General features: G+C 44.6%; 1 protein-coding gene across 1 annotated transcript in view; it reads left to right on the top strand.

The window, feature by feature from the left end:
• LOC144951023 (polycystin-1-like protein 2) overlaps positions 1-24,906 on the top strand; it is an 82,451-nt gene that overhangs the window by 34,875 nt on the left and 22,670 nt on the right. The window contains exons 10-20 of the mRNA XM_078881258.1: positions 87-187; positions 3,954-4,196; positions 5,201-5,669; positions 6,720-6,814; positions 8,195-8,455; positions 9,119-9,289; positions 10,111-10,274; positions 12,989-13,141; positions 14,671-15,142; positions 22,623-22,746; positions 23,575-23,825. Of these exons, the coding sequence (XP_078737384.1) occupies positions 87-187; positions 3,954-4,196; positions 5,201-5,669; positions 6,720-6,814; positions 8,195-8,455; positions 9,119-9,289; positions 10,111-10,274; positions 12,989-13,141; positions 14,671-15,142; positions 22,623-22,746; positions 23,575-23,825 (2,504 nt within the window). The remainder of the gene's footprint in view (positions 1-86; positions 188-3,953; positions 4,197-5,200; positions 5,670-6,719; positions 6,815-8,194; positions 8,456-9,118; positions 9,290-10,110; positions 10,275-12,988; positions 13,142-14,670; positions 15,143-22,622; positions 22,747-23,574; positions 23,826-24,906) is intronic.

The raw sequence follows: 24,906 nt of genomic DNA, 5'->3' as shown, positions 1-24,906 counted from the left end.
TGTAAACATCAACACAAAATCTCATGGAATGTAAAGTGTCTTGGTGTAAGGCTCATGGATTAACCGATGCTATTTTGTGTTCTAAGCTCTGACGTCAGTTGCTTCAAACATCTTGGAATCGATGGCCCTCACCTTCGCCACTGCCTCTACGAATGATACAAAGGCCAACGAAGCCCGCGTTGCCCAGGTGCGGTAGCCACTATGGTTTGTACAACGTGGTGATGCCTCGGTACATCGTACGATCGATAACCTCTTTGTCATACTTGATAAAATATTGTCATATCGTGGATATCCTTTCTCGTTTTATTTTTTCCTATATACTTAGAACTCATAACAAAGTTCACAGTGGTAATTAAAATACAAAATATATTACCCATTAAATGGTTTGTAAAGTGTTTGTCCAGGTAAATTGACAGCATGGTGGTCATGTGTCGCCATAGTTTTCTGACAGCGTGTGCTGTATCAGCGTTGTAGATTGTAACACTGCAATGTTTATGCTATTTAGAATGAGAAAACTACTGAATAAATACTGAGCAATCCTTTTCGTATTTTAAGCTTATCAAAGTACAATTAACGAGAAGAGAGATATTTCAAACACAGTTGTGGGAAATTCGTATTGTGATAACCGTCGAACTTAACATTTAAAATCGTAACTTATCACATTGGGGAAAACTGAAATTGCAGCAGCCCTAATTGTTGGTCTAGCAGTACTGCCCTAATTTGGCCAAGCAGCAGAGCTCTCGTTCCCTAGAGAGAAATTGCACGTACTGACCGGGCTCAACTCGGCCCTCATTTGTCAAGATCGGAAACTTTGCAAGATCAGCAAGTCAGCACTGCCTATGAACAAATCGCACGCAGTGCACCAAATCTTGTCAAATCAAGCAAGATAAACAGGGTTGAGCCTGAGTTGTGCTTGGATAGGTGACCACCATGCATAAGCAGGTTCCTACAGTCTGCTGGTGCTGCTGTGGGGCTGTGTGGTGAGCAACAGAGGGCATTGCAGCAACATCCATTGTTGTATTGTACGTATACTGTATGCTCCCACATCTGCATTAACGTGATATGTTCTCCACCCTAAACCAACACTGGCCAGCATAGTGGGGTGAGGTCCTATATCCGTCCACAATATCGTGGTTTGAGTAGGCCCTAGTCCAGTAGTGGATTGACAAACGAGCTGCAGGTGTGCATTTCTGTTGTACAGATATGAATCAGAACATAGCAATATGGGATTTGAACTATTGGCTCAACACTGGCTAATGGAGATAGGTGGCGCACAAGTGGCACATGAAGGCAATGTTCTCACTAGTATAATAGTGGGCATGTCAATGGGCCCCTTTTTTCCAGTATCAAGATGATGTAAAAAAAGTGTCCCGTAGATATATCTGCTCGACCAGAGATATTAATGCTTTGATATTTGCATGGTTTTTGTACTGTTCACCATTTAGTGTTCTGCTTTTTTAACTGTACCTTGTGCAGGTTGTGGGTCAAGAACAATCTTAGCTTTCAATCTAGATTTGAAGTTTTCGTGACTGCAGGGATTCATATTCTTTGGGTCTTTCCGTAAAGTCACATAGATAGAATAAATAATAATTAAATAAAGTGAATAAAAATATCATGACGTTCCGATCGCAACACAAGCGGTCGTCATCAGGAAAAGGGGTTACCCTCTAAAGGCACACTGTTTATAAAGGTTTTTAGATGGGCGTAGCCAAAGTGTATCAGCAGCACCAGCAATGCCAATGCAGCAGCATCAGCATTGCCAATGCAGCAGCAATGCCAATGCAGCCAGGAAATCACTGCACCCCACTCTACACACCAAACTGCTGACGGTGGAGGTTGATTGACAACAAAAGACAAGTCAAGTCATGACCCAAAGTGGTTGATGACATCTTTCCAATGATTGCTGAGTTTATAACCATCCTCTCGGTTGAAATTGTGTCTGTATATGTGGATGGCTTCATGAACGAATCTTTGTTGATAGCCAGTACGCTTGCAAAGTAACATCGTTTTAAAGAAATCAATCTCGTTTAAATAATTTAAATAATGATCAGCCACGGCAGAAATATTGGTCCGACGGTGTTTCAAATCTGCCTTATGTTCACGGTTCGAGACATGTCGCTTAGTTTCCCCAATGTAACTGCTGCCGCAGATACAGCTTAGTTTGTCGACGTCGGGATATTGCATGTCAGGTATCTTGTCTTTCACAGATGGGATCAGATAACGAAATTTATGTACTGTGTTAAATCGGACCTGGATCTTGTGTTTGTTCATGATTTTGAAAATCTTTTTAGTTTCCCCTGCTATGTATGGCAGGGTGATGGTTTTGATTGGATCCTCAGATGGCTCCTTCCTCACGGTTGGGGTGATGGCTTTGCGGATTGTGTAGTCAGAATATCAATTCGCCTTGAGAGCTTGGTGTACGTGTTTGAGTTCACTGGTTAAGTGTTCATGGTCGGAGATACATTGAGCTCTATGGTGTAGCGTTTTGATGAGGGAATTCTTCTGGTATGGATGGTGGTGGGAATCTGGTTTTAGGTAGGCGTCAGTATGGGTTACTTTCCTGTAGACAGAATAGCTCATTCAGCCATCTGGTCTCTTTTTGATTAGGACATCCAAGAAAGGTAGCATGCCTTTCTTTTTTACCTCCATGGAGAATTTGATGGCTGGGTGTATGGAATTGATGTGGTTGAGGAATTGGTTTAAAGCTAGTCGGCCATGTGACCAGATGACAAAGGTATTATCCACGTACCTCTTCCACAAGGACGGTCGTAGAGTGGTGCCTGGATGGCGTCTGTTTCAAATTTTTCCATGAAAATATTGGCTCCAATCACAGATAAGGGAGAACCCATTGGGGTGCCTTCAGTTTGTTTGTAGAATGTTCCATTCCAGGTGAAGTATGTATTGGTGAGGCAGTGTCTCACCAGGGCCGGTACATCCGCATTCAATTCTTGTTGGACCAAATCTTCAATGATTGCAATGGTATCGGGCACATGCCCTTTGGTAAACAAAGAAACGACATCGAAACTGACGAGTAAATCACCGGGGGACAATGAGATGTATTTAATTGACGATACCAGGTGAGCTGAATTAAGTACCGAAGAGGTAGTCTTACCAGTGAATGACTGTAAGGCTCACACGAAATTGATTTCTCTAAGACGATGGTACTTTGCAAGCCTACTGGCTATCAACAAAGATTCGTTCATGAAACCATCCATATATACAAACACAGACAGAATTTCAACCGAGAGGATGGTTATTTATAATTAGTGTTCTGTTTTTTTAACAAGGCCATAAAGGAGACTGTCTCTGGTGTAGGCCAGTTTCAACAACAATGTATACCTAATGAAAGCATGTTTGTTTTCGTGTTTTTCCATAAGCATGTGTGGTTACTGCATACTTTATGCCTTGTGATAGGTGTCCATTTAGTGTATGAACACCCTAACACCTCCTTTACCCTTTACGGAAATGGTAAAGCATATTCCTATTCATCATTGGGCATGTCAGTGCATCGATGACACAGTAGTGAGCGGACTGGGCGAATGAAAATGGCGACCTGAGTTTATATTTTTACCGATGGCTAACATCAGTGCCAAGCAATATCTGAACTGGTCCTAGGTGTCCCCTTTACCAACCCAAAATGATCAGTGTGGTGACATTTTTTATCATTTCACCCCCATAACCTACAAGGCATGGGGAGGCCTTCAGCCAGCAGTGAATTGACAAATAGTTGATCAGTATAGGTTATTGTCGGAAGTGGGCCACCAGGATATGTTTCAGATATCACCCGTCGCTGACGTTATCCCTGGCCCGGAATCAAACTGAGGTAGCCAGGGTTCATATAACGCACACCTCTCTACACGTATTTCAGATTCTGATAGATAACTCACATCCCCATGACCGCACTCACACGTGGCCTGACAAGATATCCCTATGACTGTGACTCCCATTCCCAGGCCAGATACGGGTTTTACGGCATCTACAGCAACATGATGACGTACAGCAGCGTCGTGAACAGCAAGGAAGTTCCGGCTGGCAAACCCATCATGGCTCACACGCCCACGCTCACGGTGCTCACAAACACGTTGCCTGCTAAAACCAACAGCAGCGTGCGGCTAAATACAGACTATGGCCAGCTCAGCCTGGGCACTACAAAGCCGAATATCACTGCCAAATCTATGAAAGCCCTCGCTCTCCAGGTATGTAATTTTTTTTGTCGTCAATACGCAATTCTTTTTGTGCTTTTACCTTGTTGTTTTGTCACAAGTTTATGCCGGTTGTGCTGTCGGCGTCCATCTCATAAGGGGCCGTCCATAAATGACGTCACGCACCTAGGGGGGGGGGGGTCAGACATTTGTGACGATGTGTGACGAGGGGGGGGGCGGTTGAGAAATGTGACGTCACATCAAAATGCGCAACTTTAAATAAATAGAGACAACACGTTCTACTTAATTAAATATACTTTTTGATAAATGTTTTCCCCTACAACATCAGAGTGCAGCGGTACATTAAATACGCACTACAATGACAATAGTTTAAAGCGATTTTAAGCATGTTTTATATATTTGTGGGGGGGGGGCAGAGCTTTGTGACGTTATATTTAAGGGGGGTCTGACTTTTTGTGACGCCGTGTGACGAGGGGGGGGGTCAAGAATCGGTCAAAATCACGTGACGTCGTTTATGGACTGCCCCTAAGACGAAGTGTCCATTCAAACCTCGTGGCACGGTGTGCCCTCCTAGCGAGAGAATAGCCCACAGAAGCAGATGCCACTTCGACACCCCTGTGATTTGGCAGAGTGGCTGGGAAAGTACGGCCCGCTATGTTGCAGTCCATAAATACAGAAGGATAATGCCATAAGTGCTATATAATAGTAATGCCTGGTGGACATGGAAAGCTGCAACCGATAATCAGCTTTTGCAATGCATTGAATATTAATTGTTATAATTTAGTGCATGTGTTTGTGCTGAGCCAGACTGCAGCTTTATTATTTGCAGCATGAAGGTGGTGTTGTCCTCAGACACCGCTCTCCTTGGTTAGCGGACACAGTCTTCAACAATACGCATCATCGTCTGTCTTGCACCATGGCTACAATTTGGGTTGTCGCGTAAGCCCTACATGTGTAAGGCTTGCTGCACAAACAGGCCTTGAAATGATTCAATAAAATGTATGTGGCAATTGGTGATGTGTGCTTCGTCATTACAGATCATGGCGTTCCGCAAGAGCCCATTCATCTGGAACCAAACGACTTCTGTCAGCAGCTCTGTGATCGGCTTCCAAACACACCTCGATAACAACACGATCAGCTTGAACTCCATGAGGGTCTCCCTGATAAATTACGCAGCTCCTACCAATGAGCAGGTCCTCAACTTCATTCACGATCCCACAGACTCTTCGAAGGTGAGCTTTGTCAAGTTTCAGGTGACGTCCTTGGGGGCGATGGTGTTCCTCAAGGTCTTCCTGAATGAAAACGTCACCACCCCCGTAGAGGTGTACATCCGATATGGCGCTATCCCACACAAGGATCCTGTAAGCGATGACTTCTACTTCTGGATCGATCCGTCACTCTCTGCAAACAGCAGTATGGAAAAGATCAATGGCTCTGCGCACAGCTTCAGCATGCTAGGCAACGTCACGAAGATAGGTGACTACTACTTGACCTTCAAATACCAAGGTGAGACCATTCACTTAGCAACGTCTCAGATCCCAACTTAGACAATTCCCATGAACCGTGTTCCCCAAAACACCCTTTGCCTAAACCAAAAGGAGCTGCGTATTAAGGTGGTTAGCATACTGCACGATAGGCTCAAAAATCTGAGTTCGACTCCTGGCCATGGTTAACATCATTGGCATTATTATAATTACTACGACAGTAAAGGCTGTGGGGCGACCCAATATAATGGGCAGCGCAGGGCAGTGCAGCGAAATTTCTATTGTTGCTTTAACATCTCCGCTCCCCACCTTGACAACCTCATAAGACCAGCATGGTGAAGTATGGCCATTGTTAAGAGAATGTAGCCAACCGGTTAGTGGTCTAAAACAACAAACTGACCACACATTCAGTTATTTTAAGCTGGTGGTTTGGAAAAGGCTGAGAGCTTTTGTGCATGCAGTGCTGCACACCTCTGTTTTTGTTGAATCTGTTGTGATTAGTTTTCTCGTTATTTACAGATTTGAGGCCTGCATAAAAATCAATATTAACTGATTACTCTAGAGGGCTCAATTTACAATCAACTAATCTCCCCTCACTGATTTCTCCACCATTGGCTCTGCCTCTCCTCTGTTGGCCACTCTCAAAAACTTACCAGACACCTGACACTACTCACCACCTGGCACTGTCATCAGATCCACTCACCAGACAACTCACCACTCCCAGGACACCGCCACTCACTCCCCAGTCATCCACCTGATCTACACCACTCTTCTGAAACTGAGCAGACATCACCCACCACTCATCTGATATGCACTGTCCTTGAAATTGATTGGTCCACACCCGAGATGTAAAAGCCGTCTCGGGTGTGGACCAATGAATTTTAAGGATAGTGCATGTCATTATCAGAGTTGTCTCTTTTTGTTTGCATTTTGACTGCAAGTGTTGTGTTTATTGCACACATGATCCCTTGTATAAAGGTGTCAGTTTTGTTGCCAGATAAAAGGGTAAAACCCTATTACTATTTCCAGGGCAATCGGTTGTTGAAGATGTTTTCTTTGTGTTTCAAATCAGAAAACGCCCCACCGAACACACGGATGAGCATCCACAACTTGATGTGCAAGACTTGGAGCAAAGCGTCCGACAAGTGGGTGTACGGACTGATGCAGGTGAGATGCTTTGCAGGACCTCATACATCCACCTACGCAATATCTCCTGCAAACAGTGCCTCCTCACCCCTTCTGCTGCTGAGACCCACATCCATTGCATTTTGATGACTGCACCTCTCTTCTGTGGCATCCCCACATCCCTCACCTCCTTCGCCTACATCCGTGCACGTGGCCACATCACCCTAGAACTTAGATTCCTCAACTGGCTTCCAATCCAATCTCAAATCTACTTAGAATTGTCCCCGTTATTTTCAAAGGTATTCCTTGGACGTGCCCCTTTCTACCTCTCTCTGTTCAACTTGCTCTATTCTGCTCTCTGGCAACCAAACCCTTTTGTGAAATAATAAATCAACCTTCTCTCTGTGCGAGGTCAAACCTTCTCTAATTATTTTTCTGGTGCCTTGGCGTTGTTGGCCCTTGGGGCTTGCCCATTACCTTCACCGGTCTCTCCTCGCTGTGCTCTCTCTCTCTTCTTCTGTCTGTCCATCTCTGCGTCTTTCAACTGAGACTGCTTCTATTCCGTCCATTGTTTGATGTTTGATATACACTCAGATCGCGGTGTTCCTCTTTCCTAGCACCTTTCAGTGTTCCCTCCATCACCATCCATTGCTGTTGGTCACAATTCGTCCTGGTCATATGTCCAAAATATTGCAATTCCTTGTTATTGACCTGACTCCGTAACCTTCAGTTTTTATGTCTGTTCTTTCCAGGACTTCCATGTTTATTGATTCTCTATATAGGACATATTAATAATTCTCCGGAAGGCTAACATTTTAGTGACACTGATTTACCTTTCTTTTTATACTACAGCTCATATTGTTAGGAATGTTCTTCCTCTGGATGTCCATACTGCTGAGACCTTTCCCTTGTTCAAATCCAGTCTGAAGAATTTTCATATCTTTTCTGCCTATGGCTGACTCTGTTCAGTGTCACCATGTGGATTGAATGGTATCTCTTCCCACATCTCTGGTCTGCTTATCTGGATCATTATGCTTCCTTGCTCTAAACGCCCTCTCCTTCAAAGTCTAAAAATGAACATGCTTCCTCACATGATGCAGGCGAAGGGTGGGGCTACCTGAGTGATTATAGGAGCTACCTGAGTGGTGGGTGGGGCTTACCACATCGTGGGTGGAGCTGCAAAAGTGGTGGGCGGGGCCACTTCATAAGTGTGTGGGGCTACTCGAGTCGTGGACATGTTTGATGGTATAGTTGAGGTCTGTGTCAAAAAGAGTATGGAGGAGGCCACTCAAAATATGGGTGGGGCTAGTAGTTGAGTGGGAGTGGCTATTAAATGGTGGGATGGAGCTACCAGCTCAACACAAGTCCAAGTTGAGCCTCCCAGAAATCTGAAAGCTTTAGTTCTGCTGGCTTTGTGTGCAGCCGCATCGTGACTCAACTCCAGAGAACATCATTTGCATGGCGGAACAGAACATCTATCGCTTCCCGCCCACGATACTGGAGCCTCTCTTCATCGGGGCTTCTTTCTTCGTTCCTCCAAACTCCATCGAGTTCAACACCGTGTTCACCAAGTTCGACCTAAAGTCCAACGGTGCCGTGTTTGCAACCATCGTCACTGTGACGATCGTCTACCTTATTCTGGTGGTCATCCTCTGCCGATGTGATCGCCAAGACAAGCGCGCGGTTGGTTTTTTGTGTATTGCTATCAAACTCTTATTGTTCCTGTAATTTTCCCACTGATTGAGCCGTGCTGAGACCATGCTGAGCCAACCTGGTGCAAGTTAAAGAGGTTAAGGAGGCTCGGCTCAGGTTCGTCAGTGGAAAAGGGGTATTTCATCACTCTCTCCTGTCCCGTGCTATATCCACCTTCACATCTACTCCCCATCCTGTTGATGTCTGCTCTGATGCCTCAATATGCATCACCTTGTGGGTTTCTTATCTTGTTATGACACGACCCTCTTAGCCATCTGAATCAACTTTCTGGCAGCTTGTCTGAGATTGGTACCCCACTTAGCTTCTTCCTCGTCTCTCCATTTGTAAACTTATCCAGTCTTGTAATCACTAAGATGCATCTCGCTATTCTCATTTAATATTGATTTATTACGCAACGTCTGACCGTCCTTCTGTTTTTTAAACTGGATAATCAAAAGTGATACAAAGAAGAGCCCCCCATATGCTTGGTAGTCATCATGTGTCCACGTCGCTCTGACAGCTAGGGGAGGCCTACCTTCAGCAGTAGATAGAACATGTCTGATGTTCATGAATAAGGTCTAACTGCAAAGTTCTGTATCAAGTGGGAATTTAGTCATAACTTCCGGTCTGCGCTGTACTCAATCTCACTCACAGTGGAAGCTCCTGCCTTTAAAGGACAACCCAAAGGACAGCATGTACCAGTACCTGATGACCGTGAAGACCGGGATGGTTTCCGATGGTGGTACCAAAGACAACATCTTCTTTGTCATCCAATTTGAGACCAGTGACACAGGAATCCGGGAACTTGAGAATGGCTACTGCAAGGTTAGCTAGTGACGTAGCTATCGAGTGTACAAGCTGTGCAACTATACTGGTTGGTAAGGCGTCGGCGTGCACTGGCACTTGGCTGTGGGCTTTGGCAGTGCCAGTTTTAGGCATCGGCAATGCAGGCGTTTGTCTAGGACGATGGTAGATTGTTGGCAATGTCTTGTTCTGCAGTCGGGTGGCTGATTGGTGGGTGTGTGTCATATGACCTACTCATGGGACACCGAGATGCTGGGGCCTATGTTGAAACGTGCACAAAGATGTTGGCTATGCACGTGATCTTTGATCCAATGGTAGCGAAGGTTGGTGGATCCCATAAAGGTTGTGAAACCCTTCCCGTGGGCATCTAGAAGCCATACCCTGACGTTTCAAGAGGGGAAATACAGCAAAAATTTGGACACCACCTGCTCCCTCTGCATGGTATAGACTGCTGCCCCTTCGCACGCGTGGGTTTTCTCTGGGCGCTCCAGTTTCCTTCGACATGTAAGCATTCATGAATTGACTGATAACACTTCCATATTAAGAGGATGGCAGGGCTTGGTTGGGTTTGAGGGGTGTTGGGGATGGAATTTGGCACTGGCTAAATGCCAGTGCCGGGCTGCGTTTCCCGCTCATCTGTGGTTTTTACTCACGCCTCTGAGTTGTTCTCTCTCTCCGTGAGTGAATACTGTGCGGCGTGGTACAGATTTAACTAATTATTATTTTAATTAGGTGCTCAGCATCTGTAATTAAAATAAATACAGATAGACTAAAATAGTATGTATTTATGCACCTGCTGAAAACGCGAGCGTTCACGTGCTCTCTTTGCCACACGTGCGCAGGAGTTCGCCAAGGGCAGTGTGCGCTGCTTTGTGCTGTCCACTCCACACTGCTACGGGATGCCCCTTCAGCTCAGGATCTGGTTGGACACGAGTCCAGATGACGACAGGGACAGGAGCTGGTTTCTCAACGAAGTTGTCTTGTTTGATATCCAAACCAACGAACAGTAAGGAAGGAATCCACCTTTCTGATCATTTTCCTCTGCTTGCTTCCCATTGTCTGAGGCTCTTTTCCCTCAGTTACTCGTGCTGTTGACTCCCTGTTCAAATCCGAGCTAATTATTTTTTTCCTTCTCTGCCAATGACAAAGTAAATATGCCCAATGCATCAGTGCAGCATCTTCCGAATCGGTCGCTACAATGTTTTGCCTCACGACAGATGGGGGGGGCGTATGTACACAGGAATTTCCTGTTTTTGATGCTAATTTTGGGCACGTGACCAGGAAGTTGCGATTTAAGATTCTCGCTCAACCACGCGGGCGTCGGCCATGACACACATAATTCGGCACGCATCGCGTCCCAGTGAAGCCAGCCGCAATTGTACATTGTGGGACCTTAAGAAGCATTGTTTTTTTAAATCCTTTATATTAAGTTCGCTTGCTTGCTTGCGTGCTTGCGTGCTTGCTTGCTTGCTTACGACCGTGCAAATCTTTCGGTCGTTTTTTAACCCACTTCCCGTGATCCAATCGAGCTGACATTTTGCACACAGACTCGTTGTGCGAGACAATTAATGTTCGTAAAAAAAAAGATTCAAAAATTTTACACTTTTTAGGCAAACAAAAAATAATTTTACATTTATTCAAATACAACTCATTCATGGCTTTGGCTGAACGTCACAGTGTAGGAGCCCAGAGCGTAACCCCTCCACAGGCCGTGGCGGAGTAGCGCAGTTGGTAGCGCCCTCACTTCCCATGCCAAAGGTTGCGGGATCAATCCCCGCGTCCTCCACAGGCGAATATATTTTTAAATCCTTTATATTAAGTTCGCTTGCTTGCTTAGGACCGTGCAAATCTTTCGCTCGTTTTTTAACCCACTTCCCGTGATCCAATCGAGCTGACATTTTCCACACAGACTCGTTGTGTGTCACAATTAATTTTCGTGAAAAATAATTTCCAAAATTTTACACTGTTTAGGGAAAACAAATTAAATATTTAATTACCAATTGCTTAATGCTGGCAGACTATCATCTGACCCATAGGTGGCAGCCATCTCAAGCCAGAGGACGAGAGGACTCTAGCCGCCACGCATATAAAGGATTTAGAGTGAAAAACTTTGTTTTTACGGGTTAATTTATTACCTCGTTAAAATCAATAAATGACGTTTGGAGTCTGATGTTCACCCTGGCTCTGAGGGTTTATTGGACGCGAGGTTATCTACTCAGCTAGCGGTGCAACGCAGCGCACAGCAAGGCCGACATAATGTTGACTTAAAACTTTCGTGACTGCAGGAATTGATATTCTATGGTTCTTTCGGTGAAGTCACGTAGATAGAAAAAATAATAACAATAAAATAATTAAAATAAAGCAATCATTGGAAAGATGTTATCAACACCTTTGGGTCATGACTTGACTTGTCTTTTCTTGTCAATCAACCTCCACCATCAGCAGTTTGGTGTGTAGAGCGGGGTGCAGTGATTTCCTGGCTGCATTGATATTGCTGCTGCATTGGCATTGCTGGTGCTGCTGATACACTTTGGCTACGCCCATCTCAAAACCTTTATAAACAGTGTGCCTTTAGAGGCTAACTCTTTTTCCTGATGACGACCGCTTGTGTTGCGATCGAAACGTCGTGGTATTTTTATTCACTTTATTTTAATTATTATTTGTTCTATCTACGTGACTTTACCGAAATAACCAAAGAATATGAAATCCTGCAGTCACGTAAGTTTAAGTAAAAATGTAACTGAACACTAAATGAACAGTACAAAGACCATGCAAATATCAAAGCATTAATATCTCTGCTCGAGTAGTCATATCTATGGACACTTTTTTTTTCATCATCTTTTTACTGGAAAAAATGGGACCATTGACAAGCAAAGTTTGTGGGTAATAATAGCCATTTTCTATACTTTTAGGTATAATCAATTAAAAATAACACGTATTACCAAGGAACAAAAATTGTGTTACATACTCTTTGGTTCTTTCGGTAAGTCACGTAGGTAGAAATAAAACAAAATAAATCACGTTTCGATAGCAACACAAGCCATTGTCTTCAGGTGAAAATCGCGACAGCCGTGATGTCTGCTGCGAGCAGCAAGATGTCTGCTGCCTTGTGAAGAGAAGCTGTTACCAGCGAGAGTTTTTTTTTGTTTTTTTAGAACAAAGGTAGCCGAAAGGTAATAAATAGCGTGGCATATTAAAGGAAATGAAATTTAGATTAGCATGTTGGATTATAGTGCAAAGTTAATGAGCTTCAAGTAGCGCATAAGAGCTCAGATTAGCATGTACGATTAGCATATGTATTTTGATGAGAAGCATGTAAAAGTTAGTGAAAAAAAATAGCCAAGAATAGCATGTTAAAGTTGATGAGAAAAGCATGTCAAAGTCAATGAGCGAAGTTAGGCAGCAGACATCTTGCTGCTCGCAGCAGACATCGCGGCTGTCGCGATTTTCACCTGAAGACGATGGCTTATGTTGCTATCGAAACGTCGTGATTTATTTGTTTTATTTCTACCTACGTGACTTACCGAAATAACCAAAGAGTATGGATTCCTGCAGTCACGAAAGCTTCAAATCAAAATTGTGTTACATAGTTCATAGTTGTATCAATCAACCCGGCCACTTTATGTTGAACTCGACCGAGCATGGCGAGGTAAGAACAGGGCTCGGTGGCCACTGCTGCTCCGAATCTCGGTGACATTCGGTGCTTTCCACCTCCACCAGGTTCTACTTCGTGTGCAACAATTGGCTGGCGGTGGACCAGGGGGATGGACGCGTGTGCAGGGATATCACGATGAGCGACCACCAGACCGTGTTCGACTCCAACAGGCTGTTCTCCTCCACTATGAAGAGCAACTACGCTGAAGGCCACTTGTGGTGAGCGAGACGTGCGCCACGTCGTGTACCGCGCCACATCGCGAAGCTTCCAGACACCGGTGCCCAACTCCAATCAAACTAGTTCATGGCCATAAACAAAGACATTCACTGCATCGCGCGCTTACAGATGCGCTTCTGCGGCCGTCTGGAACGCTCTTCTGATATTAGCAAGGCACTGGCGTTGCTTATACCAGAACTATGCTCATTTAAAGTGTGGTTACATCAAGCGTCTACTGTAACAACAACGTGTACAAGTTCACGTGCACAGCTTCTCTGTAAATTCACTGCCAGTTGAGGGCCTCCCAGTGCCATGGGAGTTGTGTGGGGTTATTTGACCATACTTCACCACGCTGGCCTTTGTGGGTTGAAGGTGGGGAGAGCGTAGATGTGAGAGAAAAAGTGGATTTTTCTGCACTGCCCTCTGCTGCCCATGATATCGCATCACCCCACAGCAGTCTAAATACAAGACTCTAGTAAAACGTTTTTAAGGGTCTTGCTTTAGGAAGTATGGCCAACACCATGCATGAGCAAAATGTGGGAGTAACGCGGAGAGTCCACAGAAAGCCAAGTGCATATGAGGAGGTGACACTCGCCACTTCCAACTCCCACCAAAATACTTGCAAGCTCAACCCCCCTTAGCTGAGATCGGGTTAAATTGGTTGCAAATGTGATCCAAATACGACCAGCTGCCTTGACGTGGGGAAAAAGCCTGAGGGCCTTGCAGAGGTGAGGAACTGTATGGGATAGGAGCACCCATACCACATGCCACGGTGGGCACCGTGGTTGCGATATGTTAACTACCTCGCTTGGTATATAGGAGGTCGTGGATTCGATCTCAACCCTGACGCCTGTATATTTGGAGTTTGCATGTTCTCCCTGTGGTGGCGTGGATTTTTATTCAGGTCCTCCGGTTTTTTCCTCCATTTAAAAAAATATGCGTTTAGAGTATTTGGCTGCTGCTTTACATTTACACGTGACAAGCCATTTCGTTGAGCTATCATTTGTGGCCAGGTTGCTTCTGAAAAAGAGCTATATAGCTCAGTGTGCCTTACCTGGTAAAATAAATCAAATATATGAAAAATATTGTTAGTAGTTTTAAATACCAGTCAGGTACTGTACTCACCCATCCGGGGTGCATACCCTGGCTCAGCAGGAGAAGGCGGTGCAGCAAAGTTCGGAAAATAATAGTTTGTCTCCACTGACTGCGATTGTGTTGCCCCCTCGCACGCGTGGGTTTTACTCAGGTGTTCTGGTTTCCTTACACATCTATAAACACCCATTATTATTAACTGGCTCCAAAACATATTATTATAAAGAGGACTGTAGACCTTGGGCAATTGTTGAAACTGCTGGCTCACCACCGTGTTTGCTTCCAGCTCGTCTGAGATGCAATTGCACGAACAACACTATATTCAAAACTACAACATTATTAACCCCAACCGTAACAATGACAAGGAGAATTTCGCTACTGACTCGACCTTGCTGTTTAATACGATGTGTGTATATTCGGCACAACTCTTCACCCGCAGGAGCTCCATTTTCTTCCGTCCGTCCAAGAACAACTTCTCGCGAGTGGAGCGGCTGTCAAGCTGCGTATCGCTGCTTTTCCTCATGATGCTTGTCAATGCCATGTGGTTCGAGACGGACAAGGGCCAGGCCAGCACCCCGCACATCGGGCCCTTCACGTACGGCGAGCTCTTCGTCATGATCGCGAGCGCTCTCATGGAGGTCCCGATCAGCATCCTTATTGTCCAGATCTTCCGCCGCACGGGCAACAAGCCCTGGAAGAAGGCGGGCGGAGGAGGAGGGGGCTGCACGTCGCAGCAGTTCCCGCATTGGACCTTGTACATTGCCTGGACGCTGGTGGTTCTGGTAATCGGGACGAGCGGTTTCTTCACCATCCTCTACAGCATGGAGTGGGGCCCCGAGAAGGCCAACCGCTGGCTCGTGCGCTTCCTCACCTCCTTCTGCATATCCGTCATCCTCATTCAGCCCGTTAAGGTTGGGAAAGTAAAATTATTTATAAAATGTTGGTTAGATTTTTAAAAAAAAAAATTTTAAATATATAACTTCTCGAATGATTAATAAACCCTTTGGAAAGTCTCGATTGCAAGAGACACCCCAGTTTAAATAAGTGTAGTGTTGAATATGGAGGCACACACTTGACTTGGAGGCAACACGTTTATTACACAGCCGAACGGGGCTAACTACTTAGACGTACACTCTCGACCCCAACAGGGTAACGACACTACTTTAACCAGGTAACTACATAACCGGTTCAGTCAGTAACGGCCTGACTGACCCACGATGCCGAGCGGAGACCGAAGATTGGAGAGACTTGGAGCTGAGGGTTGATTCCAGAGAACAGCCAAGAACGCTCTTGGGACTACCCCTTTATGCTCCTGAGCGTGGCCTTGCACCGCCTCTGGCCACGCCCCCTTCGAGACCTTTCCCAAAGCCCTCTCTCAGGCCGTCACTAGGACTATGCCCCCTTGGGCCCGTTCACATGCCAGACTCACTCTGGTCCCAGGGGAGGTTCCAGACGCACAGTAGCACTCTTGTGACAGTGCCTGGCGCTAACACCATAGTTACACCCTTAACGTTACTACATAAGTACGAATTTTTCTTTTTTTACCAAAATGTAGTGTAAACGAAAACACGAATAAAACAGTTTGCATCAATTAAGTTTGCATGTAAACAGAGTCGACTGGGTGGCGCAGATCATAACAGGCCACTCAGATGAGAAACCAGTCCATAGTTTACTTATCTTGAAAAACTGCTACTGAAAGTATGCACTCCGCAAAGCCCGTGTGGAGGATGGGTTCTATAAGAAATACTTTTATTTTTCGATTTAAAGCTTTCGTGACTGCAGGGATTAATCTTTTTGGTTCTTTCGATAAAGTCACGTAGAAGAAAAATAATAAAATAATTCCCACGACGTTTCGGCTACAACGCAAGCAGCCGTCCTCAGGTGAAGAATGAAACACCACCAAGCTTGGAGCGTATATATAAGCTGGGTTGGAGGGGGAAGAAGAGCGCCTTGACAAAGGAATTTGCATATCAAGAGGAATTTAGTATATTTATGGGAAATGTGTAGGAGGTGGGCGGGAGGTTTCAAAGTCATATTATGCCCGTGCATTATGCAGGATTAGCAGCATCAAAGGGAGGGGATAGGGGGTAGCATTAACAAAGGAAAGGAATGTTAATAGTTTGTAGCTGCAGTTATTAAACCACCACGTAAAAAAATAAAGAATAAACTACATCTTCTTGGTTCTTGGAACCAAGAAGATGAATCCCTGCAGTCACGAAAGCTTTAAATCGAAATATAAACTACATAGTATCATCAGTATACTAAATATACTTTCCAATAAGCTGAGCTACTAACAGTAAGTAATACATTACAATTCTATGTCGCAAAAAATATAATATGCTTCCAGCTAAACTTTTTTCTCTCACATCACACAGGTCTACCCCGTACTATATACTATCATAGACAAACCCAACATTAAATTATATACTGTATTACTATACACACTCTATACATTCGACTACAATATTACCCTAAGTATTATTCTACCCACCCTACTGTATACCACACTGCTGTATATTTACTATACAATTACGATACTGTATTTTACCTTATACATTGTATTAAACATTACAATTTTATACTATTTATACAATCTGCTATACACTATACCATTGACCGTCACGTGAAAGATACTAGGAGGAAGCAACGAAATATGGCAATGGTAGGAGACTTGCAGCGGAGCAAAAAATCCATTCCCTGGGGAGAATACAAGATATATAGTCAATGCCAGTGAGTGGACTGCGGTCTGAAAGTCACCGTAAACGTGAACACAATCAGTTAAGATCCGAAATGGTTTATTACGTCCTTCCAATGATTGCTGAGCCAGAATCCATCTTCTCGGTTGAAATTGTCTCTGTGTTTGTATATGTGGATCGCCTCATGAACGAATCTCTCATTGTAGCCAGATGGCTTGCAGAGAACCTCTGTCTTGGAGAAGTCAATGTCATGTGAGCCCACTGAATTGTAACAGTGATCTGCCACGGCTGAGGTGTTTGTCCTACCGTGTTTCAGGTCTGCTTTATGTTCACGGATGCGGTCCGAGACATGTCGTTTGGTTTCTCCAATGTAACTGCTACCACAGAGGCAACTTAGTTTGTAGACGCCAGGGTACTGTATGTCTGGAACCACATCTTTTACAGACGGGACCAGATCACGGGTTTTATGTACTGTGTTGAATCGGACCTAGATCTTGTGTTTAATCAATCAGGATTTTGGAGATCTTTTTGTGACCCCAGCAATGTAGGGTAAGGTGATGGTTTTGAAAGGCTCCTCATCAAGATCCTTCTTGATGGTTGGAGTGATGGCTTTGCGGATTGTGTAGTCGGAGTAACCATTAGCCTTAAGAGCTTGGTGTACGTGTTTGAGTTCACTGGCAATGTGTTCCTGGTCGGAGATGCATTGGGCTCTATGGAATAGAGTCTTAATGAGGGAGTTCTTCTGGGATGGATGGTGGTGGGAATCCGGTTTTAGGTAAGCATCCGTATGGGTGGCTTTCCTGTAGACAGAATGGCTCATTGAACCATCAGGTCTCCTTTTACTGGTAGGAACGAAGTGGACCAGACCACCAATAGATTAATGTGTCCGTCCGTCCGTCCGTTCGACTATCCGTCCGTCCGTCCGTCCGTGTATCAACATCGCCCCCTACTGCAAACACTTGGCATGACCCTGTCCGACAAGATGGCCGCCCGCTCCCCCTGCGATCTGTAAATTAAACAAGATGGCCGTCGCTTCCGGCGCATCACGGCAAAACTTTAAACTTCGCTTAAAAATTACTTTACTGAAACGCAGCACGTTTTTAAAAAAAATTACTTTACTGAAACGCAGCACGCTTTTTTATCACAGAGACAAAAAACATTTATTAACACAGAGACGAGATACATTTTATCGCCTTATTTGTGCACGAAAAGCACGGCGCGAGGCTTAGTGCGGCAGGCTTCGCGAGGCCTAGTGCGGCAGGCTTATTAACACAGAGATGAAACGCAGCACGTTTATTAACAAAAAAAAAAATACTTCACTAAAACGCAGCACGTTTTTTTTAACACAGAGACAAGAAACATTTATTAACACAGAGACGAGATACATTTAATCGCCTTATTTGTGCACGAAAAGCACGGCGCGAGGCCTAGTGCGGCAGGCTTCGCGAGGCCTGGTGCGGCAGGCTTATTAACACAGAGATGAAACGCAGCACGTTTATTAAAAAAAAAAAAAATTACTTTACTGAAACGCAGCACGTTTTTTTAACACAGAGACAAGAAACATTTATTAACACAGAGACGAGATACATTTAATCGCCTTATTTGTGCACGAAAAGCACGGCGCGAGGCCTAGTGCGGCAGGCTTCGCGAGGCCTAGTGCGGCAGGCTTATTAACACAGAGATGAAACGCAGCACGTTTATTAAAAAAAAAATTACTTTACTGAAACGCAGCACGTTTTTTAACACAGAGACAAGAAACATTTATTAACACAGAGACGAGATACATTTAATCGCCTTATTTGTGCACGAAAAGCACGGCGCGAGGCCTAGTGCGGCAGGCTTCGCGAGGCCTAGTGCGGCAGGCTTCGCGAGGCCTAGTGCAGAAGGTGGTGGTGGGGGGTGGTGGGGTGGTAGTGGTGGGGGGGGGTGGTGGTGGTGGGGGGTGGTGGTGGTGGGGGGTGGTGGTGGGGGGTGGTGGTGGGGGGTTGTGGTGGGGGGTGGTGGTGGGGGGTGGTGTTGAGGGTGGTGTTGGGGGGTCTTTAAATCTCACAGCGTTTCTTGTCAAAACAAACACTTTTAATTAACGTTACACTAGAATACAGTATTTTTTTCTTTAACTCCTCTATACCCGGTCGATATCCCTATACCGGTACTAAGTATTATTCCTACCAGCCCACCCCGCAGGTTCCTGTTAATTAGGACATCCAAAAAGGGTAGATTGCCATCTTTTTCGACTTCCATGGTGAATCTGATAGCTGGGTGTATGGAATTGATGTGGTCGAGGAATTGGTCTAGAGCAGGCCGGCCATGTGGCCAGATGACAAAAGTGTTATCTACGTACCTCTTCCATGAGGTCGGACGTAGAGCGGCAGTCTGGATGGCGTCAGTCTCAAATTTCTCCATGAAAATGTTGGCTTCCACTGGAGATAGGGGGGAGCCCATTGGGGTGCCCTCAGTTTGTTTGTAGAAAGTTCCATTCCAGGTGAAGTATGTATTGGTTAAGCAGTGTCTCACCAGGGGGGGTACCCCAGTATTCAGTACTTGATGAACCAAGTCTTCAATGATTGCGATGGTGTCAGGTACAGGAACTTTGGTGAATAAGGAAACCACATCAAAACTGACAAGCAGGTCGTCTGGGGACAGGGAAATTCCCTTGATTGTCGATACAAGGTCAGTAGAGTTTAGTACCGCAGAGGTGGTTTTTCCAGTGAAAGGCCGCAGGATTTCAGACAAAAAACGAGCCAGTTTGTAGGTGTGGGAGTTGATAGTAGAGATAATGGGACGAAGAGGTGTATCTTCTTTATGTATCTTTGGCAGGCCATATAACCTTGGTGGCCTGGCTGCAAAAGGTTTCAACGAGAACGGTTTGGTTTGATCAAACCAAACAGTTCTCGTTGAAACCTTCTGCAATCAAGGGAATTTCCCTGTCCCCAGACGACCTGCTTGTCAGTTTTGATGTGGTTTCATCAAGTATTCAGATACTGGGGTACCCCCCCTGGTGAGACACTGCTTAACCAATACATACTTCACCTGGAATGGAACTTTCTACAAACAAACTGAGGGCACCCCAATGGGTTCCCCCCTATCTCCGGTTGTAGCCAACGTTTTCATGGAGAAATTTGAGACTGACGCCATCCAGACAGCCACTCTACGCCCGACCTTATGGAAGAGGTACCCGTAGATGACACTTTTGTCATCTGGCCACATGGCCGACCTGCTCTAGACCAATTCCTCGACCACATCAATTCCATACACCCAGCTATCAGATTCACCATGTAAGTCGAAAAAGATGGCAATCTACCCTTTTTGGATGTCCTAATTAAAAGGAGACCTGATGGTTCAATGAGCCATTCTGTCTACAGGAAAACCACCCATACGGATGCTTACCTAAAACCAGATTCCCACCACCATCCATCCCAGAAGAACTCCCTCATCAAGACTCTATACCATAGAGCCCATTGCATCTCCGACCAGGAACACATTGCCAGTGAACTCAAACACGGACGCCAAGCTCTTAAGGCTAATGGTTACTCCGACTACACAATCCGCAAAGCCATCACTCCAACCATCAAGAAGGATCCTGTTGAGGAGCCTTTCAAAACCATCACCTTACCCTACATTGCTGGGGTCACAAAAAAGATCTCCAAAATCCTGATTAAACACAAGATCCAGGTCCGATTCAACACAGTACATAAAATCCGTGATCTGGTCCCGTCTGTAAAATATGTGGTTCCAGACATACAGTACCCTGGCGTCTACAAACTAAGTTGCCTCTGTGGTAGCAGTTACATTGGAGAAACCAAACGACATGTCTCGGACCACATCCGTGAACATAAAGCAGACCTGAAACACGGTAGGACAAACACCTCAGCCGTGGCAGATCACTGTTACAATTCAGTGGGCTCACATGACATTGACTTCTCCAAGACAGAGGTTCTCTGCAAGCCATCTGGCTACAATGAGAGATTCGTTCATGAGGCGATCCACATATACAAAGACAGAGACAATTTCAACCGAGAAGATGGATTCTGGCTCAGCAATCATTGGAAGAACGTAATAAACCATTTCGGATCTTAACTTATTGTGTTCACGTTTACGGTGACTTTCAGACCGCAGTCCACTCACTGGCATTGACTATATATCTTGTATTCTCCACAGGGAATGGATTCTTTGCTTCGCTGCAAGTCTCCTACCATTGACATATTTCGTTGCTTCCTCTTAGTATCTTTCACGCGACTGTCAATGGTATAGTGTATAGCAGATTGTATAAATAGTATAAAATTGTAATGTTTAATACAATGTATAAGGTAAAATACAGTATCGTAATTGTATAGTGAGTATACAGCAGTGTGGTATACAGTAGGGTGGGTAGAATAATACTTAGGGTAATATTATAGTCGAAGGTATAGAGTGTGTATAGTAATACAGTATATAATTTAATGTTGGGTTTGTCTATGGAAGTATATAGTACGGGGTAGACCCGTGTGATGTAAGAGAAAAAAGTTTAGCTGGAAGCATATTATATTTTTTGCGACATAGAATTGTAATATATTACTTACTGTTAGTAGCTCAGCTTATTGGAGAGTATATTTAGTATACTGATGATACTATGTAGTTTATACTTTATCTTTTTTACGTGGTGGTTTAGTAACTGTGGCTACATACTATTAACATTCCTTCCCTTTGTTAATGCTACCCCCTATCCCTCCCTTTGATGCTGCTAATCCTGCATTATGCACGGGCATAATATGACTTAGAAACCCCCCGCCCACCTCCTACACATTTCCCATAAATATGCTAAATTCCTCTTGATATGCAAATTCCTTTGTCAAGGCGCTCTTCTTCCCCCTCCAACCCAGCTTATATATACGCTCCAAGCTTGGTGGTGTTTCATTCTTCACCTGAGGACGGCTGCTTGCGTTGTAGCCGAAACGTCGTGAGAATTATTTTATTATGTTTTATTTTTATTATTTTATTATTTCCCTTCTACGTGACTTTACCGAAAGAACCAAGAAGATACATACTTTTATGTTTTTTACATGGAAGATGGACCATTTAATTGAAGATCAATTGTCTGCTCATTTATTGTTCAAAACTTTTCACGAGAGACATGTTTTAGTTGATGACGATGATGGTGACAATGAGGAATAACCCATAGAGATGACAATACCTCTTTGGGAAGAGCCACAAAGCCCAACTTCTCCCCCCCCCACACTGTCATACTAATGCACAGTAGCAGGCCAGTGCTGCATATGCCTTGTACCACAGAGAGATAGCTGCCCACGGGGATCCCCAATGCTAGACGGCAGCAGGGAACTAGAATGTTTGAGATGTGAGGCAAGGTGCTATGAGTTACTGAGGCATTTAAGTGCGATATTCATGCAAACCCTAACACATTTCTGATGACGATAATAATGATGTCAATGGCTTATGTTAAGTCATTGTGTGTGTTTGTACCTATATTTGTATTAATACATTCCATGGATGGACCTTAGCATGGGACTTATGGGGGTTGAGAAATTATGGATACAGCTTTTCTTTGTGCTGCCATCAGAATGACCAACAAATCAATAATGCACACGGATTGGTGAATACAGTACTAGGCCCCCATTGGTTTTATATCTCAAAGTGTATGTATTTTCTGGTTGCTTGAATGCTTGTGTGTACATACTATAAAACACTTGTTTGAATGCAGGTGATCGGGCTGTCGATGTTGGGTGCCATTGTGGCAAAAAAAAAGCAGCAATACGAGGACCAGGACACCCTGGTCTACCTGAAGGACAGAAATTTACCTCGCCCGGTCACAAAGCACGAGAGCAGTATGGGTTTCCCACCACACACACGCACACACAAACACCTCCGGGTTTCCCACCACACACAAGGACACACCTGACAGCGCTGTGCTAATCATGAGACTGGGGTTTGGCGCACTACCCTGATAACATGATTACATCACTGCAATTACTAGAGCAACAAAGCACTGCATAGATTGTCATGGTGGTGCTGTGCAGCTCTTAGTCGTGTTTTTTGATCGTACTGCGTGCTGTTTGGCATGATATCCGACATTTCGCTCCATGTGCCATGAGCTTGTTCAGGATCTAAAGAGCTCTCCAGAGTGCCCTCTATTGGTGACCCTTCTGTCAGCGGTGGTGCAGGCAAGCATCTGCAAGGACTGCAACTTTATTTTTTTGCAACACAATTAATAATACATATAAATAAGTATTGTATATTATAATATTATGACAATTATTAACCCTCAAATGTCTATGGGTCATTTTTCCAGTGTATTCCATTTGTTCCAAATGTGTTCTCGGCATCATCTCAGACCACGGAAGTACCCTCACGGATATCTTGCAGAGCAGAGCAACCGTTCTTGTTGAAGAATGGCCCAGAGAAGTGGATACCATAGAGCTTCATTACTTCATCTTGGAGAACAGCCCGTAGAACAACAGCGTCGGCATCAGAATTCCTCCATCCAGCAGTGGATTGACCACGGGGTGTAACTTATAACGTGTGTTTTCAGAGAGTATGAGTGTATTTGTTTCTATAGGCTCGACAGAGTTCCTTCTCGTGGAGGCCTTCTGCCAGCAGACATGCGCACGAGCAATTGCAGGGCTGCACCTTTACCGTTTTACCTTTGTCTGCAGACCTGGAGGATGATGCTGTCGAGCTTCCGGAGCTGGACCACATAACGGGCCCTCCTCCGGCAGAGACTCTGGTCGAGATCCGCGAGGCGGTCAGCCAGGAGAAGGCAGCCTCCTCTTACCTCAAGGAATTCGCCGTTTACCTCGCGCTCATATCGGTGCTGCTGATCATCGTGTACACGCGTGTCGGCGACCACACCTTCCTGATGCACCGCATGCTGAGGAGAACCTTCACCGATAGCTCCTTCGATAAGGCAAGCAGCATTTTCCCCATGACAGCAGCGACAGTAATAATAACAGTCAACCCTCTCTATCCACGAGGGTTACATTCGTGAAAAACATTCACGAATGCAGACTTTATGAATGCAGAAACCTTGTTCCAATGTGAAAAATTGGGTTACATTCCTGGTACGAGTGAACATGAGGGAAATAGTCAATGTTTAATAACAAGGACTGCAATGAGAACATACATTTGAAAGACCTGGGTTTTTCCATTACCTTTGATGATGATGATGGTTTGACGATGGTGGAGGTGGTATTGAATAAATCAGGAGATGCAGGTGTTTAATAACAATGCACAGTAATCATTTTAGCACTAGCCGCAACACCCTCCCTGATTGCAATCACCTTCTGTTTAATGGACCTCACAGTCGACTTCTTTATTTATCTATATATATAAAGGAAATGTGTGAATATGTGTGCCTGTTAAAAATGTTTAGGGTACTTCCCGACATGCAACAAACTTGAAATTTGCCATGTGGGTACTTTCCAGACTGTACACCATGCAACAATTCTAAAAATAGACTTTTGTATTTTTTGGGGGGGGGGCGCAATAATGCATATATTTTGCACGGCAAGTAAGCCGTGACGTCACATCTGTCACGTGACCCGTATGCGGAAGCGTAACGCAGTGTGCCTGCTCATGTCACCCCCCAACCCTCCGCGGGTAAAGTGAAATACAAATCAGTCCCTCCAGAAAAACGCGGAGTTTTTTGGTGATTGTTGCGGGCAAAAATCGTTGATTATGCGGCACGTTTTCTTTAAAAATGCGATGGAATATGCGGGATATTTATGCAATTTTACGCGATTAAATTGCGGGAACTTGCAAAAATTGCGGGAACTTGCAAAAACTGCGGTTTGATGAAAAAGAGAAAAAAAAGTGATTCCCCCAACACCCTATTCACTAGGCTACTACTTTAATGTAAAGAGTCATTTCTTATTACTTCCTATGATAAGCAAGCATACTACATCACAGAAAGTGCTGGGAATATTTAAGTTCTCATCTTGTTTTATTTCAGACCTTAACAAACAGATGGCTCAAACTTACAAAACATT

This window comes from Lampetra fluviatilis, chromosome 60, assembly GCF_964198595.1.
Source record: "Lampetra fluviatilis chromosome 60, kcLamFluv1.1, whole genome shotgun sequence".
NCBI lineage: Eukaryota > Metazoa > Chordata > Hyperoartia > Petromyzontiformes > Petromyzontidae > Lampetra > Lampetra fluviatilis.
The sequence above is the reverse complement of the archived record's forward strand: the minus strand, read 5'-3'. Positions and strand labels throughout refer to the sequence as shown.